Source organism: Gorilla gorilla, chromosome X (genome assembly GCF_029281585.2).
Source record: "Gorilla gorilla gorilla isolate KB3781 chromosome X, NHGRI_mGorGor1-v2.1_pri, whole genome shotgun sequence".
In the NCBI taxonomy this organism is placed as follows: Eukaryota; Metazoa; Chordata; class Mammalia; order Primates; family Hominidae; genus Gorilla; species Gorilla gorilla.
In genome coordinates this window covers 84194805-84214749 of record NC_073247.2, presented here as the reverse complement: position 1 = coordinate 84214749, position 19945 = coordinate 84194805, and the positions used below count along the sequence as shown (strand labels likewise).

The 19945-nt window shown below is 38.7% G+C and overlaps 1 protein-coding gene across 5 annotated transcripts in view; it reads left to right on the top strand.

Moving 5' to 3' along the window:
* Positions 1-19945, top strand: part of HDAC8 (histone deacetylase 8) — a 241477-nt gene that overhangs the window by 95201 nt on the left and 126331 nt on the right. For 4 of the 5 annotated variants that reach the window (XR_004068538.3, XM_031005906.3, XM_031005905.3 and 1 more), the window contains exons 8-9: positions 13050-13222; positions 15682-15776. Coding sequence is in view for 4 of the 5 variants with exons in the window: in XM_031005906.3 (XP_030861766.2) it covers positions 13050-13222; positions 15682-15776 (268 nt within the window). In the remaining variant the exon portion in view is untranslated. Of the gene's footprint in view, positions 1-3380; positions 4711-13049; positions 13223-15681; positions 15777-19945 lie in introns of those variants that run through there. The other variant, XM_019019559.4, reaches the window with a different exon arrangement.

Below are 19945 nucleotides of genomic sequence, written 5' to 3'. Positions count from 1 at the left end.
TAGCCAGCCCTTTTTGTGCCAAGATAGATGTATGTAAGAAATGCTTATTTCCTCAGGGAAGAATGAATCGCTTCCCTGTGTTTAGTCCAGTAACTAAGAAGCGGAGCGCCACTTGATTGGTTTGGGATTTCCAGGATATGGAGTTTTGAATTTGCATACAGACTAGAGAGATTTCATATGGAGAAGATCTGGCAGCCATTGCCAGAGATCCAGTTTCCCCATCTGGATTTCATTGAAGTGATCTGGATTTCATCAAGCAACAGGACACTGATCCTAAATGATCCACCAGACACTCTAACATAGGCATGTTTAACATACATCCTGCCCTAGAAAAATAACTGTTAAAATATGATGAGTTGGAGTTATTCTACGTGCAGTACTTAAAAGTAATAAAAATGCATTTCTTTTTAAGTCCCACAAAAACCATGCAATATCAAGTTAATGATGAAAATCAATCCCCAAACTCTTTCTTGCACACCTCATTTTATGACGGCATTGCAGAGATTTCCAATCATCTGGGAAAGTATATTATATTTTGATGAGCTGCACCAGGTGCTAACTATATGGCAGGATTTCAGCTTTGAATCTTAGGGAGGCCCTCAGGGGTAAAGAAGAGTGAGGGAAGGGCTAGGGGCATGTTTATTGTTAACAAATCACTATTGTTCACCTAAGTTTGAAAAGTGAGCAATTGAATTGGAAAAGAAGAGGTATCAGTTATATAAGGAAGGTAGAAAATGTGATTAGGAAATGAGAAACAGAGATATAGGCCTTTATTCCCACCCGTATGTATTAAACTGTGCTCTAGGTAAATTGTGAATTCTTCAAGGCTTAGAGAGTAAAAACTAAGGCAGAGAGCATAAGCACAAGCAGTAAATATACACGTAAATGTTCTAACTATAGTTTGGAATGATTCCAACACTCCCCTTTCCCCCAAGGGCATCACTATCCAGGGTCTGCAAAGGCCAAATAGCTGTTTGGCTTCCAATCTGATTTTTTGCCTAAGAAATCAGAGAAGTAGGTTTCAATTTTAATAATATATTCTCCCAACCTCTATATAACAGAAAGGCACTTGTGTTTCTGTCCCTTCTTAAAGCGAATTTTGTGTTTGGTGAAAGGTAATAGATTGGCAGCACTGGAAAATGAATTACTGTATTCCCAGAACAGGTATAACCGGGCAGTGACACGATGAAATTTCTCTCTGCCTTTGGGGACCATTAGAATACTATTCAGGAAGTCACTGCTCTGGTGTGCTGTGCTGAACTCACCAGTATCCTAGTGGGCTGAAAGAATTAACATAGCACTCGAAGGGCCTGACTTGAGGCCATTCATTTATTCATTCAATGTTATGGAGTGCTTACTATATGCCTGATGCTGGGAGAAGACTTTCACAAATGTTATATCATTTAATCCTCACAATAACCCTGTGAGGGGGAGAATATTATTGTTTTACAGAGAAGGAAACTGAGGTTCAGAGAAGTGATTTGTCCAAGTTGCTATACAAACACTGGATCCAACCTTATCTGACTCCAAATCCAGCATTCTCCCTGAACTGAGTGCTGTAGGGGTTGCAAAGGGGGACAGATGAGACATTTGGTCAAATGATGTGACACAGAGCAGAATGCAGTCTACACTATGAGCAGTCCTGGTGGTTACAGAGCAGTTAAATGACCTACCCCAGATCAAATAGCACAGATAGCCTTAGGATTCATATTCTTTAGGTCTTCTTCCATTTTTTGTTTTTCAGCTTAGCTCTCCAAACCAGCCTACTGCTTTGCCCACCCTACCCCCTGCCCAGATAATGTACACTCTGCTTGCTAGGTCCTCTGGCCTCTCAGAATGAAGACAGCCAAAGACCATTGGAATTTAGTAACAAGAGCATTGCATTCGAATTAGAATTAGTGTTCTAATTCTAGCTCTGACGATTCACTTCAGGCCACTGGTAAGGTGCCATGAAAACACTGGATGACTTTAATTCTGGATGACTCACTTTCCGTTGTGTGAATGAGAATGGTTTACTTCTAAAAGGTATAGTGAGAGATAAGTAATAATATGCTAAAAATAGTATGCAGCCCTTTCTGTTGCCAAGGTGACACGTAATTGATGAGTAGAATTACCTACTACAAGGCGTGTTAGAGATGCCCGTTAGAATCTATGTTTCTATATAATAGACTCAGCAGTGAGAGGAAAGATGCCCCTTTAAAATGTTAAGAAATTACGTCACGAAAACTAAAACAGCGAAAGGGATATGAGGTTGGTTGCTGGTTGGTTGGTTGTTTGGTTGGTTAGTTGGTTTGGGAGTTTAAGGTTTGTCTTTTATTTTATGGATTTGTTTTTTTTTTTCTTTCATGTTTTTAGAAGTTCATGGAACCAGTACAGCTTGTTTGATGCTAAAAGCAGAAAAAGAAACTTACAGAAAATTAAATGTCTTCTGAATATGTCCAAGAGGCACCTATGTTCTCCAACAAAATGACACACCATGCTCACTGCAAGGCAGCCTCCCTCCTCCCAAATCCCTGCATCCCTGAACCATTTGTAATAGATATTCAGAAGTCACTGAGGCATTTACCATATGCTGCATCCCCTGGCAGGTTGAGTTGTTGCAGAATGAGTCAGCAGTACCTGAGCTCAGATAGGATTGAGAGAATTTAGAGAAAACATACCTATGGAAAGTTGAACGGCTCCCATTTGGGACTGACTAGTAATACTTTGGGTCCTTAACACAGTCTGCCTCTCAATCCCATCAAATGCAATAGGTTTAAAATTTATGTCTTAGAAAGGGGTTTTGCTGCTGGCAATAACTTTTCTCAGGCTGACATTGAGAATTCAAAGCGTTAGTAGCAAATATTTTTCTCTTCTCTCCTTCTGCATCCTACCCTTCTTGGTTTTTCAACTTTGAATTTCTCGTTCTTTAATCTCTATTGAGGGAGTCTCTAGAGGGTGCTGAGAGTGTCTGTTGGAAAGCATGAAGATGACAAGGCTGGTTTAGACTGGTGCGCAATCTAGAAAGTCAGGAGACTAAACCTTCTGGGAGCATGAACCCATCAGAGGTCTTGCTAGAGGGACAAGTTAGGGTTACCAGACCCCACCACCAGTATCGGTTAAGGGTGACTATAACACCATTGCTCTGGCATCCCATTGCCCTGAGATGAATCTTTTAGGATATTGATTATCTAAATAACAAAAAAAACACAAAACATGTTCAGCCCCTGATATTAAAGGTAAAGAAGCACCAATGAAAGATCTCAAAGGCACACAGTAGAAGCTGTGTTCTACCCTGATGGAATCAAAGAAAAGAGAATAACTCTACGATTTTGTTCTTGGGCTTTTCTTTTATCCAAAAGCATCATTAATGTCACCACCCTGGCTTTTATCCTCCTCAGGTACGAACCTCCTGCCCCAAATCCAGGCCTGTAGAAGCAGCTGCCGCAGCTTGTCTTCCCCATTTGCATAGCCTTGTCTGAAAACTAGACTGCTGAATACTGAAGGATCAGGTTTCTCATCAAGAAAACTGCATTTTAAATGAATATCTTGTATGTTTATAAGGAAGTTACTAATGTAGTGTAAAGAGATGCCTGTCCTCCCCCTCCTTTCTGGATAAGAGATTTTATACTTTCACAAAACGAAAAATTAATGATTTGCAGTGTAGCAAACAGTACTGTTACAGTGGTTAGGGAAACTTTCCCAAAAGCAATCTGGAGTGACATTTCATTCATTTATTCATTTAATGACTATTTATTGAATGCCTACTATGTATAAAGTATTGATTCTACCCTCGAGGAAGTTAGTGGAAATTTTTAAATGTTAGATAAATAAATAGAGATTGATTTTCATATTCACACACATTTAAATAAATAAAACATAGAAAATTGTAAGAACCGTAAGAGATAGAATGCTGTGGGTATTCAAAGAGAGAAAATACTTCAGAAAAAGGCGTAATTGAGGAGGTAACATTTGATCTGGTTTCTAAAGGGTAGCTAATTACTCTATCTTTACAAAGTGTGTGAATGTATATGAGTGTTTATAAAATCTGGGTCAAGTTTGAATATACAGAGATTGTAGGGAAGGATGTTCTACACACAGGGTACAGCAAGATCAAAGTTGGGAGAGACTGAGCTATGTACAAAGAATAGCAGTGGTTTTAGTTTGGCTGGACTGTAAAGTGCATGAAGGAGAAGTTGCAAAGAAGATTGGAAACGTGGGTGGGAACCACATCACGGAAGAGCTGGAATTCTTAGCTATGAAAATTTGTACCATATTCTGTAAACATTTTGGGAGCCACTGAAGGTTTTAGAATGAGGGAATCATAAGATCAAAGCTTGCTTGGGAAGATTAACACTCTTCCCAGTAAAGTTTTGGCAACAGCATCTGCTGTTATATTGACATAATGTGGGTAAAGTGGCTGACATAGTATCTGATGCATAGGAGCTCAGTAAGTCATGGAAGCAGATATACTGTAGTGGTTTAGAGCAAAAACTCTGGTGCCTGGATGCCTGGGTTCAAAAACCAGCTCTGCCACTTAATAGCTGTGTGATTTTGTGCAGATTTCTCAACCTCTCTGTATGGCAGTTTCCCCGTCTGTAAAATAGGATTAAAAATAATACCTGTTATGAATTATTATGAGGGTCAAATGAGTTAAGACATGTAAAATACATAGAACAGTGCTCTATTCTGAATAAAGTTCTCAATAAATGTTAGCTGTTGTCATCATTATTATCATTCTCATTCATGGAGGAGATAAAATTTAAGCTAGCCTTTAAAGAATGGCTGTGATGTAGACATGTAGAAAGGTAACTTTCAGGCACAAGTAAGTACATGACAAAAGGCATACTTGCAAGAAAATACGAGGTGAGTGAGGTGAACAATGGAGAGTTCAGTTTGCCTATAGAATAATATAGGTTAAGGTGTTATTGGAAAATAAGATTTTAAAGGTAGGCCATAGTCAGATTACAAAGCACTTTGGATCATAGCCTAAGAATATTAAGTGTTCTCTAAAGACAATGGAGGGACATTAAAGGTTTTTGAATTAAGAAGTAACTTTATCAAAACTATATCCCTAAGGAAAATTAATTTGATGGTTGTGTGTGTGAAGGATTGGAGAGGGAAGAGACTTGAGGCAGGGAAACTGATTAGGAAGCTATTGGTATAATCCATGAAGGTGGTCATAAGGGCTAGATTAGAGTACTGCAGTGGGAGTGGAGAGGAAGGAATAGGAGAGAGATTGGTGGAAGACTGGTAATTGGAGAAGAACAGGAAAAGGGAGGAATCTGAAAGGGTGACTTTCAAATTCCTCAGTTTTGAACATGGGTGACTGAAAAGATGGATATCATTAACAGAGTCAGGGAATAGAAGAGGTAAGATGACAGGTTTAGCATAGTCAAAATGGAGCTGTAAATCACAGCTGACTTCTCTTCACAAATTGACATATCTGATCCTAAAATGTATCCAGAAATTCAACCCAGAATAGCAAAAGCAATCTCGAAACAGAAGGACAAAGTTAGAAAACTCAAACTTCTCAACTTTAAAACTTACAACAAAACTACAGTAATCAAAGCTGCATCTTGCTGGCATGAGGACAGACATATAGATTAATGGAATAGTTCAGAGTCCAGAAATTAACCCCCACATTTATAGTCAATTGATTTTACACAAAGGGGCCAAGACCATTCAATGGGGGAGAGGACAGTCTTTTCAATAAATGATGATAGGACAACTGGATGTATCAATATACAAAAGAATAAAGTTGGACCCTTACCTCACACCATATATAAAAATTAATTTAAAATAGATCAAAGACTTAAATGTAAGAGCTAAAACTATAAAACTCTTAGATGAAAACAGATGTAAATTTTCATGATGTTGAAATAGGAAGTGGTCTCTTGGATATGACACCAAAAACATAAGCAAAAAAAGAAGAAATAGATAAATTGAATTTCGTCAAAATTTAAAACTCTGTGCTGCAAAGGACACTATCAAGAGAGTGCAAAGATAACCCACAGAATGGGAGTAGATATTTGCAAATCATGTGTCTGATAAGAGACATATTTAGAATATTTTAAGAACTCTTATAACTCCATATTAAAAAGACAACCCAGTTTGAAAATGGGCAAAGGGTTGAAATAGATATTGTTTCAAAGAAGATACACATATATCCAATAAGCACATGAAAAGATATTCAACTTTATTACTGATCAGAAAAATGCAAATCAAAACCACAGTGAGATGCTACTTCACACCCACTAAGATGGTTATAATTAATTTAAAATGAAACAAAACAAAAAATAGCAAGTGTTGGTGAAGATGTGGAGAAATTGGAACCTTCATACATTGCTGATGCGGATGTAAAATGGTGTGGCCACTGTGGAAAACAGTCTAGCTCTTCCTCAAATGGTTAAACATAGAGTTGCCACATGACCCAGCAATTCTACTCCTAGGTATATATCCCCAAGAGAATTGAAAATGTGTCTACACGAAATTTGTACATGTATATCTGTAGTAGTATACTATAGTGGCACTATTAATATCAGCCAAAAAGCGGAAATAACATCAACTGATGAATGGATAAAATGTGGTCTATCCATGCAATTGGATATTATTCAACCATAAAAAGGAATGAAGTACTGATACATGCTACAACACAAATGAACCTTGAAGACAGTCACAAAAGAAAACATTATATGATTCCACTGATATGAAAGGTCAAAATTAGACAAATTCATAGAGACAGAAAGTATATTAGTGGTTGCCAGGGGCTGGGGGTTGGAGAGTGGTGGGAATAGATAGTGACTGGTAATGGGTTCAGGGTTTCTTTTGAGGACAATGAAAATATTCTAAAATTCATTGTGATGTTGTGTGCACAACTCTTTGAATATGCTAAAAGTCATTGAATTGTACACTTTAAATGAGGGAATTGTATAGTATATGAAGGTCAATAAACTTATTTTAAAATTACTTTTAAAATATTTTTTTCCTGGAACTGTAGCCCCTGATAACCAGCTGCAGATTTTTTAGTAGAATCAACTGTCAGTTGCTTCTGAGAAGTTTGAAAAAGATAACAGAGAAAAGGCTTTTGGATATGGTAATCCAGAGGTCTCTCTACCTTTAAGAGAGCAATTTCAGGAGAGCAGTAAGATCAGATTCTGGATTGCAAGAAGTATGTATAGGCGGCCAGTATGTGGATAAGTTGGACAATGCTGAGAAGAAAGGGAGGCATAGATGGGCAGCTTTTAACTTATAACCTACAGGAACTGAATCAGCAGGAATTCAGGGACTGAAGATGTAAGAAAAGAGCTCATTGGTGATACATGACCCTTAAAGCAACAAAAGAGGATTTAGTGCTTAGAGGGATAAATTAAGCTGGAAAGGCAGAAGAAATATGATGGAGGACATTTTCAGGTAGAGAAAAGAGGTAAAGGCACTCATTACACATAGCTTCAACCAGTTCCGTCCAGTATGAGACAGAAAAAGTTTGATCTAGAAAGATACACAACAAACTATTAATCAGCAGTTACCTCTCGGGTGGAAGTTGAGATGGAAATAGGGAGATTTTTCACTTTTATTTGATAGACCTTTATGTTGTATTTATGTATGTATGTATGTATGTATGTATGTATGTATGTATGTATTTATTTATTTATTTGAGACTGTGTCTCACTCTGTGGCCCAGGCTGGAGAGCAGTAGTGCGATCTTGGCTCACTGCAACCTCCGCCTCCCAGGTTCATGCGATTCTCCTGCCTCAGCCTCCTGAGTAGCTGGGATTACAGGTGCCCACCACCACGCCCAGCTAATTTTGTATTTTTAGTAGAGATGAGGTTTCATCATGTTGGTCAGGCTGGTCTCAAACTCCTGACCTCAAGTGATCTGCCCGCCTCGGCCTCCCAAAGTGCTGGATTACAGGTATGAGCCACCGTGACCGGCCATGTTTAATTTTTTATATCAAGAATGTCCTCTCATTATATTTGTATTTTTCAAAAATTAGACTAGCTGCTGTAAGAAATGTAATTCTTCATCACTTGGAGGTAAAGTGAAACGTGGCCAAGCTGTAGAGAGTGTGTGGCCCATATTAATCACTCAATTAATGTTTGTAGAATTTGTTGAATTGAAGTTATAAGCATAAACTCTAATGGAAGCAATTCACTTGATTTCTCAGCTTCCTCCAGCAGAACAGAGAGAAAATTCTGATGGTGTGGTTCATCCAAGGGTTTAAGGACTGACAAGGCAAAAATGGCAAAGGTGTGAGGGAACTAGGATGCTAAAGTAAGTTTTCAAAATGACTAATCATATTCTCCAGAATAAGTAATGAAGCAAATGAAGTCAAAAGATAGGCTGAGCTGGGCATGATGGCTCACGCCTGTAATCCCAGCATTTTGGGAGGCCAAGGTGGGAGGATCGCTTGAGCCCAGGAGTTCGAGTCTAGCCTGGGCAACAAAGTGAGACCCCATGTGTACAAAAAAAATTAAAAATTAGCTGGATGTGGTGGCCTATAGTCCCAGCAACTTGGGAAGCTGAGGTGGGAGGACTGCTTGAACCCAGGAGGTCAAAGCTGTAGTGAACCATGATCATGCCACTGCACTGCAGCCTGGGTGAGAGACTGAGACCCTGTCTCAAAAGACAAAAAATTTATAGGATGGTGTACTTTGAAAATAGGAAAAAAAAACTAGGGAATAGGAGTTACAGTAAGAATAAAGACCAAATACAATAGGAATTGGAAAAATAGAAAATTGTAGATGGAGAAACTAATTCAGAGTTCAGGGCCTTAGAAGAAGAGCAATTCCAAGTGCTTCTTTATCAGGCCCCAAAGTGTGTCTATGACAAGGAATAAAGTAGAGTGCAGGTGGACATCACTATTGTTGAAAAGATAAAGGAACTCTGATGTTAGAGAGTTAGAACAGGTAGGGGGGAAAGAATAGGTCTCTTGTTCAATACTGTGAACCCATTGCCCAACGTAGTACCTATAACAGGCATTCAGTTAACATTTGTTGAATGAATGAATGAAATGAATGAATGAATGAATATTATAGCACTTATCACAGTTACTTGTTTTCCTGTTTTCTTCCCCTAGTGGACCAGAAGCTTCCTGAGTATTGCTTATTTCTGTGTCTCTAGTATTTGAATCAAGGTTTGAGTGAGGGAATGAATATTAAACTGCAGAAAATGATGACAAGGAAAGGCAGAATGAGAAAAATTGTGAACGAGGTGCTAAAACCCCCAAGGGAGGTGAAAGATAAGAACTTTCATAGTATTTGAGTAATATTATCAAATGACATTGACTCAAAAGAGGGAGCGATTGATGAGAGGAAAGAATGTTAGATTTGGAAGTGGCAATAGGAAAAATAATATTCCAATTTTTTTTCCCGTCCTGGGAATTCTGGAGGAATTGGCACAGTGTTTTCTTCTTTGATGCTCCACTCCTACTCTGTCAATTAGCCCTCCCAATTTTTTTCCACATTTACCTTACCTTGCTTCCTGCTGCCATCATGACTAGAATGCTTCAATACCCTTTTTGCCAACCCCTGTGAGGTTGACTTCGTCACGTTGACCCTCCATGCAAGAGCAAAAAGCTAAGTTCCTAAGCATAATTTTTCAGCAACATTAGTACTTACCTCTTACTTCTCCAATGGTTTCCATTTGACTGTCAAATCAAATGAAAACTTCCAGTCTTGAATTTAAAAGTGTTCACCATCCAGCCCTCTGTAAGCTGCCCTTACTTCAGTTGCTTTGAAGTTTGCACTATGTACAAGATGCCCTACCTTTCTCAAAGCTTCTTATCAACCTTTTCAATACCCATCCAGAGCCCTCTTTATCAGAACTCCTTGAGGACTCATTTTCCCTACCTGGCTATAATCAAAACAACTACTCCAGAAACACCTGCCTGCCTTTATCCTTTCCTCTCTCCTAAATACCAAACACTCATAAATGTTATATGTATATGCTTTTCTTGTGTGTCACTCTTATTACCCGATCAATTCTACCATATAAATTTCTCCCAAATCTATCTCTTCCTCCTTATCCTTGCTGTCACTGGCCTGGATGGTTGCAAAAGCCCTCATCAACCTTCAGGGTATCCTACAATAGAGCTTGAGTATCTTTAAAATGGAAATCTAATTATGCCCTCAAAGCACACACACACAGATGCACACATGCACCCACACAATGTTTGAGACATTTTGTACCCTTTAAGCAAAAGTCCAAACTCATTAGCCTGCCGGGCATATATAGCCCACGTTTACCTCTCTAGCCTCATCCCACCACTCCCGCTGTCAAGCCTTCATGTTCCTGCATGCATACTTCCTTCTCCGGACTTAGTCCCCTACCAGTAACCCCACAATCATCTCTGCCTCCAACTTCCCTATCATCACCCTACATACCTATAAATTTCTATACTTTTTAAAAAACTTTTATTGCACAATAATCACAGATTCACAGAAGATTGCAAAAAAATGTACAGGGAAGTCCCATGTACCCTTCTTCCAGCCTCCCCCAATGTTGACATCTTATACAATTATATTACGGCATCAAAATGAAGAAGTTGATATTGGACACTTGTACAAGCCATAGAGCTTATTTAGATTTCGCCAGCTATATATGCACGTGTGTGTGTGTGTTTGTGTAGCTCTATGCAATTTTATCACACATGTAGCCTTGCATAACTACAACCACAATCAAGATACAGATCAGTACCATCACCACAAGGTTCCCTCATGCTACGCCTTTATAGCTACATCCATCCCTAACCCCTGGCAACCAACTAATCTATTCTCCATCTCTATAATTATTATTTTGCAAATGTAATATGAATGGGCTCATGCAGCAGATAATCTTTTGAGATTGGCCTTCTTGACCCAGCACAATTCCCTTGAGAGCCACCCAGATTTTTTGCATGTATCAATAGTTTGCTCCTTTTTATTAATGAGCAATATTCCAGTGGCATGGTTGTACCAGTTTGTTTAACCATTTATCTGTTGAAGTACATCTGGGTTGTTTCCAATGTTTGGCTATTACAAATTGAGCTGCTACGAACATTCATGTACAAGTTCCTACACAAAAATAAGTCTTAAATTATCTGAAATACATTGCCTAAGAGTACAATTACTAGGTCATATGGTAAGTCTATTTTTAGTCTTAACAGGAACTGCCAAACTATTTTCCAGAGTGGCTACACCATTTTACGTTCCCACCAGCAAGATATGTTTGTGATCTAGTTTCTCCACATCCTTACCAGGAATCGTTGTTACCATTTTTCATTTTAGCCATCTTGAGAGTTGGCTCAGTGTAGTTCTCATCTTTTAGGACCTAAGTCAAGAGTTACGTCTGTAGAGCCTTTTTAAAATCCTCAGGAAAAGTTGATTATTCCCTACTCTGTGCCATTTCTGACACTTCATTTGTCGTTGTATTTTAATTATTTATTGACATAGTCTGTGTCTTTCCCTCTATTTCCGGGCTACATGAAGCTAGGGGTTGTGTCATATTCATCTTTATTCCTGCAGCATCTGGTACAGTTACATGCTGGGCACACAGTGGATGCTCAGGAAAATGTGTGGTAAGTGAGGGAAAGAATGAATGAACAGAACATTAGTCTTGTTGCCTCCCCCTCCTCCTCCTTAGCTAGAAACCTTTTTAGAACAGACATCACGCCTTCCTCTGTGTCTCCCAGCAGCAGCTAATAGGGTGCTCTGTACGTGTAGATGCTCAATAAATGTCTTCTAAACTATTCAGTTAGCTTATCTTCCCTCTGCACCCAGGAGATAAGCATATGAAAGAGAGAATAGGCCCAAGTATCCTTGTATTAAGGATCATATGTCATTATTTTTATAATATTCTTATAATCTCTATGATCACTCAATATTTTTCTGTGTAGATGAGAAATCAAAACAAAACAGTCCTTTGAGTCAAAGAATGCCTCTGTGGGTGAGCACTATTCAATAATTTCAATACCCTTGTTACATATGGATTTGGGAGGATGGCTTTTTATGTCCCTGAATTCCTTTTGCATTTTCAGAAAGATCTGGGATTTTTCTGGTCTTGCTGCACTGGTGTAATTTGACATGTTGATTATGAAGAGGTCATTAACCTCAACATTTCTGATCACTTTTTGACTCTGGATTTTCTCAACTCTGATGTATCTTAATTTACACTTGTTTATACGTCTCTGTAAGAGTTATTCAGGCCCTTGAGGGCTGGTATATATTCTGTCTGGAAAGTAGATTGTAAGCCCCTTGAGAGCAGGGACTTTATAACTCCTAAAAATGCATTCTGGACACTGCCAGTGTTCAATTAATGATAATACTGAAAGCTTGACTAAGGTCATCTGTCACATTGACATCTTCCTTTTCATCTGCAATGGTTCTATCAAAAAAAAACAGCTAGGTTGAGTAGGTAGCACTGAATGATTCTATCCAAAATTATGCTCATTGTTACACTACAATTTGTTCTTTAGGGTGCTTTCAGGTTTATAATTTTAGATCAGTTGTTACAGTTACCTTCCCTACAATACCCTGGTTACATATGCATTAGGGAGGATTGCATTTCATAACCCTTTAGTCCTTTTACATAATAAAAACTTACCTGATAACATCTATGCTTGTAAAGCATGTAATTCTTCTCCCCAGCCCCCACTGAGAACCAGGTGATTAAACTCCAAGTATGGTCCTAATCTTAAATAACCAGAAAGAACCCTTAATGACTATTCAATGTATATCTTATTTTCCCAGATTTTAAAATGGACTAAATGTGTATACTGTGTCCTATGGCTGTTGAAGTTAAATTAATATGAATATTTCAAGGAAGTCTGAATTTTAAAACAGAAGGGCAGATGTGTTCATTGATGAGGGTGGAAGTAGAGGGAAATTTTTTTGTAAGTCAGGTTTATTAAGGAATCATTTACATATAGTCTGATTCACCTCTCTTAAGTGGAAAGTTTGATGAGTTTGACAGGTTGTGGTTTTTTCCCTTAACTATTTGCTAATTCAATTATACCTCCAACTTGCCCTACCACCACCACTACCCCTAGACCAAACTGACCTATATTTTGTATCCTTTCTATTTTATATAGTGTACTAAAGGAAGTATACCAAGCCTTTAATCCCAAAGCAGTGGTCTTACAGCTGGGAGCTGACACAATAGCTGGGGATCCCATGTGCTCCTTTAACATGACTCCAGTGGGAATTGGCAAGTGTCTTAAGTACATCCTTCAATGGCAGTTGGCAACACTCATTTTGGGAGGAGGTGAGTATAAAGGAAGGTTACCAGAATTTGTTGACCTTCCTCCACATTTTGTCCATTGGCACTGAACTTGGAACTTGGCTTTCTTGCATTGGATAATACCAACCTACTTGAGGCCCAGAAGCCTGAGTCAATAAAATCTGCCACCTCCACAGTTCAGAATAAGAAAATACTCTGACACACTTCTCAGCTTAGCATGTGCATTGACTTCTTGGCACTCTAAAGTCTAAATTTCAATTCCTGAAGCAAAGATCCTCTGGTTAAAGGTTACCTCGAATCTTAAAAATAGAGGATGTTAACCCCAGTAGACTTTGATCCACCTTCTCTCAGTGTAGTCTTTGATTTTCAGTTCTAATAATCATCTTTTGGGAACATGTCACTGAAATTCCAACTCTACTTGTGTGTAAGTAGTAAACACACAGATTAATTAAATAAGCTGAATTCAAGAATGCCTCTTCCCCCAAAAAGCATGGATTTGTTACAGTGAAGCAAAATTGAGAGATCTATAGTCTCTTGGGCATTCTTGCCTTTGGTGTGTGCTGACTATTTGTATTACTTAGCCAAAAGAAAGCCCGATCTATTCAATAGTAGCATTTAAACATTTGAGAAAAGAACTTGTCACAACATCTACCACCTTTAAAGATGCCTTGCTTAAAATCTTCTGTCTACCTACCTGGCACAATCTTTATTTCATTGGATGAATAGATTGGTGTGTTAAAATAACATGGTCAAGCAGATTGAGCTTAAAATGCATGTATTATAGAAGAGCTAATTGTTGGTTGTTTTGTCAGCCTGTTAGAGGAAATTGTGGGGAGGCCTTATTAAATGAGTGGGCATTCAACACAAGTACACAAGCCTGGTCCTTTGGCAGCCTCAAACTCTAGAAGGCTCAAAATTAAAGGTACTTACAAGAGACAACCTCTTATGAAAAGCTGGCAAGAAATATATTAACTTCAACGGAAGAAAAAGATAAAATTGATAAGTACTGTGTGACATATTACTTTTCTTGACAGCACTAAGGATGGTGATTATGATACAGGTACAGCTAAGGAGGGGGAAGAGACCTTTCTACCATATACATCAGGTTAGAACCTGACTTTTGTTTGAGGCTATAATCTTTACATTAAAAGCCTGTTAGCATTCTCTAAAGCCTTTTTGTTTTCTCAGCCCAAAGTTTTGACATTTGAATATATAAGTCTTCTTAGGAAATATGTGTATTCCTGAAAATGCTTGTGCATAAATGGAATTTTTGCAAATCAAATCATATTGTATATGTACCAGAGATAGTTTACTACCTAAGCAAAACCTATAGTGACCTTTTTTTGAAATTAAATACTCATGCCGAATAAGTCTATCTTACAAAGTCAGATTTTTCCGTGTCAGGAGTATTTAAAGTAATACCTGTACTATTTAACTGAAATTCTCAGCCCCTATTAACACACAATTCGTAGAGGGAGCCACATCCCCAAGCTTCAGTGGACCCCATTAAGACCTAAAAGACATACTCAAAGCATCCGTGACCTTTCAAATAGTAGAAAAGCTTAAGAAAAGGGTGACCATATGTCCGAGTTTATACATGTTATCCCAGTGTAATGATTAATAGTGCCCTCTTTTACTTTTAAAAGTATACCATTTTGTATGATAATTTATATGGTCACCCTATCTAAAATAGACCAGATTCTGTTTCCCTTAGGCTGCGTTGAGATTAGGAAATCATTCCATTTTACCCTTATACTCTTAGAATTTAGCTAAAGGCCAATGTTCTAATGCTTGCATGGCAGAGCACATCTATTCAGCACAAAAATGTGCTGATTATTAGCCAGTATAATATGGCCGTTGGGTGACTGTGACAGGACCTGACGAGATGGGTCAGAGCATCCATCAACGGTCCCTTCCTCATCTCACTCTCTTTGATCTCTGCCACCAGGCCTATGTTTTGTGGCAAAAAGGAATGCTGACATTAAAAGAAGGAAGTCTGTTTTTGTCAGCATTTTCCTTTTCTCTTTCCTGGGTTTTTAGGGCTAGATCTGCCAATAGTTTTAAAAATACAAATCACATTCAGCAGTCATTTTATAGAATTGTTGCAAAATTCATCACAGAAATCTTTCCATTGGGTAGATCACCTCAAGAGATCTGGATTCCAGAGATCTGAGTCTTGCTGATGGCTCTTGATGGAACTGAGGAGTTTGGATTCCTCAGGTACATATTTTTGGGGAGATGGGAGCCTATTTAATCTTTGCAGACCTTGGACTGCCCAGTTTTACACTGTGCATGATTTGACTGGTCCACCAAAGTCTGCCTACTAGGTGGTTTAAAAATATCACAAAGCGGGGATTAGGGGAAATTCTGCAATTTGAGGTTGTCTTTTCTTAAAACATTTTTCTCTCTTTCCTTACCCCCCTTCCCTCTCCTGCTGTTTTATGACTATTCTTTCCTAACTTCACAATTCTTGATGGAGACAGGAGGCTATAACCTTGCCAACACGGCTCGATGCTGGACATACTTGACCGGGGTCATCCTAGGGAAAACACTATCCTCTGAGATCCCAGATCATGAGGTAAGTAAGGCTCTGACAAGTCCTCTCTTCTTTAAGGGGAAGAGCTGAGTCATTCCACCTAATCAAAATCACGTCCTCACCACTCAATACTGTTTTGTTGAGAGACACTTCAATAACAATAACACACTGTCTTGGCAGAATAGTGGACTCTTGTTCCAAAATATCCAAGACCTTCTGCCTTTTTTTTTTTTACAAGAGATCTCAAAGGCCAACCAACTTTAATTTCTCAATTAATTACAGAGACGGTGGGAAGGGGTCACCTGTTCACACAAAGAATTCTTTGGAATATGTGCATATTTTTATCCCCTAGCCTCAAAAAGGAAGGGGCTATTTTTAAAATGTGTAAGCTGGATTCTCATCTTTTTTTTAAGAAGTTTCATAGGTGGTACGTGGCACATGTTCTTTGATGGTAGTCCTGATCTCTCAATTTTCTTTGACTAATGTAAAATTCAAGAAACCCATAAGCACTACAAAGACCATTGCTGATGTTTTTCTAGCAATTAGTGGCACACAGAGGCTGGAATAGGACCATCCAAAATGTGAAACGTCATTTGAGCCCTTGCCATTTTCTTTAGTCATAGAAGATGGGCTTTATGTTTTCCAAAGCAAAGATGTCTGTTCTAGTTTTCCCAAAACAAGTTCATGGAAAGCTGTCTGGGACCTGTGAGTGTGCTGATAATCCCTAATCCAAAGGCATACCTTTGTTCCTACCTATCACCCCAGTTCCCCTGCAAGTAGGAACCATGTTATAGATCAAGATGTATAACTACAGACCTTAGACTGGATGACTTAAAATAACAAATCAGTACATGCAGCCCCACCTTCTCAAGCTATTTCCCAAGGATTAGGGATGCTGTTTTGGTTTTAATGTTATGATTTCTGCCAGATACAGTAGCTGTACACTTGGGAGCATGATGCTTTTTAAAGTTGCTATTATTTTTTAAAAATTAGAAGCAACTTAAACTAATTTCCTTCCAATTTTCTCCTAACCTCAGGTGAGGTACAATATGTATCTCACAAAAACCATTCAATATGTCTAGAATACAAATAGAAGGTACACTATAATTTGAGACAATTTGCTGATGTCAGAGTTAATAGAAGTCTCTTTTCTTGGTTTGTCTTACCTTTATTCAGTATTTGGAAGCTTAATGAAATATAAAGGTAAGTGCTGTGAACAAATGTAATCGCTGTTATTGCTGTGGGAATATCTCAGATTGCATTGTAATTTAAAGCTCTGGGACTTTATAAACTGATCAAGTTATTTCAGAAACAAGTTTTAAGCTGTAGAAGCCTGAACTGAGAATGAATGCTCTATTCCTGAGAAGCAAAAGCAAATCCAAAGTTTCATCTGTGTTAAAAGATTGATAAAATTTTAATAAAGATGAATATCGCCTCTGGTACATGGAGAAGCTGTGGGCCTGAATGGGTGTAAGCTGGGCCTTATAAATAGGTGTTCTGTCTTTATACTGAAATATTCTGTAAGATTAAATGAGATATAATGTATGTCAAGTGCCTAACACGTAGTTCCCTGGAATCTAATAGGCACTTTAAAAATGCAAGTTCTCGGCCGGGCATGGTGGCTTACAGCTGTAATCCCAGCACTTTGGGAGGTCAAGGCAGGCAGATCACTTGAGGTCAGGAGTTTGAGACCAGCCTGGCCAACATGGTGAAACCCCATCTCTACTAAAGATACAAAAAATTAGCTGGGCGTGGTGGTGCACGCCTGTAATCCCAGCTACTCGGGAGGCTGAGGCAAGCGAATTGCTTGAACCCGGAAGGTGGAGGTTGCAGAGAGCCAAGATCATGCCATTGCACTCCAGCCTAGGTGACAGTGTGACACTCCGTCTCAAAAAAAAGAAAAAAAAATGCAAGTTATCTCCTTCTTCTTTGCATGCTACTCACTTCTTATACCCAGACATTTATGACTATGTCATTCATAAATTTGTCCAAACCTTTTGTGAATTCCTTCTGTCATATCCTTCTGGTTTAAGAGATGTGAGTCATGCAAGAAAGAACAAAGAATAAAATTGAAATGACAGTCTTACAGGTACAATAAGATAACATTTTAATGAAAATTGCCAAAACTAGGCTACACAGTGTGAAGTCATGTAAGTTCTGTGGCACAATACACAGTTGCACACAAATATCCTTGTGGTCCTCTGAAATCAGATCAACAAATGGTAGATCAAAAAATATTTGCTGAGCACCCATTATGTGCCAGACACCATGCTAAATGTCTTAGGACATGCAAAGAGAGAAATTCATCCCCTACCTCAAGCAGCTAGGGAGGGAGGGTGGTGTTAAGTGCTGGGGAGACATGCAAATGCACAGATAGTTATAATACAGAGCAGAAAAAGAATAAGACAGTAGGAAGAGTGACTGTGGAGATGTGCATCAAATATAAAGGGGATACAAAGGAGTACATAAAATACCCTGCCCTCCATGAGCTGAAAATATAATCAAGAAATCTAGTAGGTGAAAAGGTCAAGATAATGCAGTGGTCAGTTGCAGCCGGGCTGACCTCACTCTCTTCGCTCTCAGTCTTGGGCTTTAGTTCTTTCATCTCCTAGGGTAATAATCCTCCTCCTCCAAATGCCCGTTCCCTACTTCTCTATTATCTTCCTAGGTCCAGCTTCAAGCCCTGTGCCCTTCAAAAACCCTTACCTAAATACACCAATCCCCTTTGAGCTCTTCCTTCACATTCATTTATTCCTTGTTTCATTTAACAATTATGTGTTGGGCCCCTACTATTTGCCAGGCCTTATTGAGACCTGGATTCAGAGATACAAAGACTAATGAGATAATCCCAGTGCCCTCCAAAATCTCACGATCTAATAAAGGTGACAGAACAATGTGCTCACATCCAGGACAGATGAGGACCATAGGGGATATGTTTCAACAAGACTTTGAACTGAATCTTAGAGGCTGATTAGGAGTTCACTAGGTGAAGAAGAAGAAAAAGGCATTCTAGGCAGAGGGAACAAAGATCAGAAAGGGACTGGTGCCTCATGGGACCAGTGAAAAATTTGCTATGTGTAGATTACAGGGTATATGAGAGAGAGTAGGAAGGATTAAGGCTTGAATGGAAGTTAAGGCCAGATTATGAAGAGCCCTGAATGCTACATTAAAGAGCTTACACTTTTTTCTGTGAAAACAAATGAGCTTTAACTTTTAAAAAGCTCAGTTGGTAGAGATAGATTGCAAAGAGGAGAGACTTGAGAAACGCAGACCTGTTAAGAGATTCAAATATATACCTATAACACTTACAGTCTGTGCCATTCATTTGGTCATCATTGTTTTGGTTGTCTGCACCACGCCCCCAACCCTAGTGCTTAGCTGAGTGTTAAGTAGCCACCACCTAGTTGAATAAATGAGTGTTTGAGTAAGTGTCTTAATATTCACATTGGGAAACTTCTATTTTTTTAAGATGAAAGAATTGGAAGCATAATCTAGCCTTTCTCTGGGAACCCAATTTAACCTTAATAGCAACTTTCCATCCTTTGCAAGAGGTATCAGGTAGCCCAGCTATAGGAAACAGGTGTATCCATGGGAGAACATTATATTACCAATGCAGGGAAGGGAGTTCAGAAGGCAGAAGCCCAGCACAAATATTGGAAGTGATAAGGGTAGGACTTCAAGTAGAGCACTCATAAAATATAAAACCGGTGATACCATAAAGCCAGTGATGCCATAAGGCCAGTGATGGCATAAAGCCAGTGATGAGGAAGTTAGTTTCAGCCAGAGCACTGGGGAGCCAGGTTGGCCAGCCAAGCAGTCCCAGCTGGGAAAGCTGAGAAGAATGGAGCTTGTATGTATGATTGGCCCAGATATCTCTACCATAGGGAAAGCCCAAAGGTTTCATGGTACTATGAAAAGACCAGTACATGGCAAATTTAGCACAATCACATGGATTATTACGTATAAAAATGTTCTATAGTCCAGTACTACTATTTAGATCCCGTGACTTATCTAGGATAGAGTAGGGCTGGGGTGTGTGTGTGTGTGTGTGTGTATATGTGTATCATCACATAGGTTTACTAATGGAAAATATTAACACTACTTAACCAGACTGCTTTTTATGGACTGATTAAACTGTACCTCATTCATATTAGGGAACATATGTAGCCATTAAAAAGAATTAGGTCAATTTATATACAAGTATGTTACTA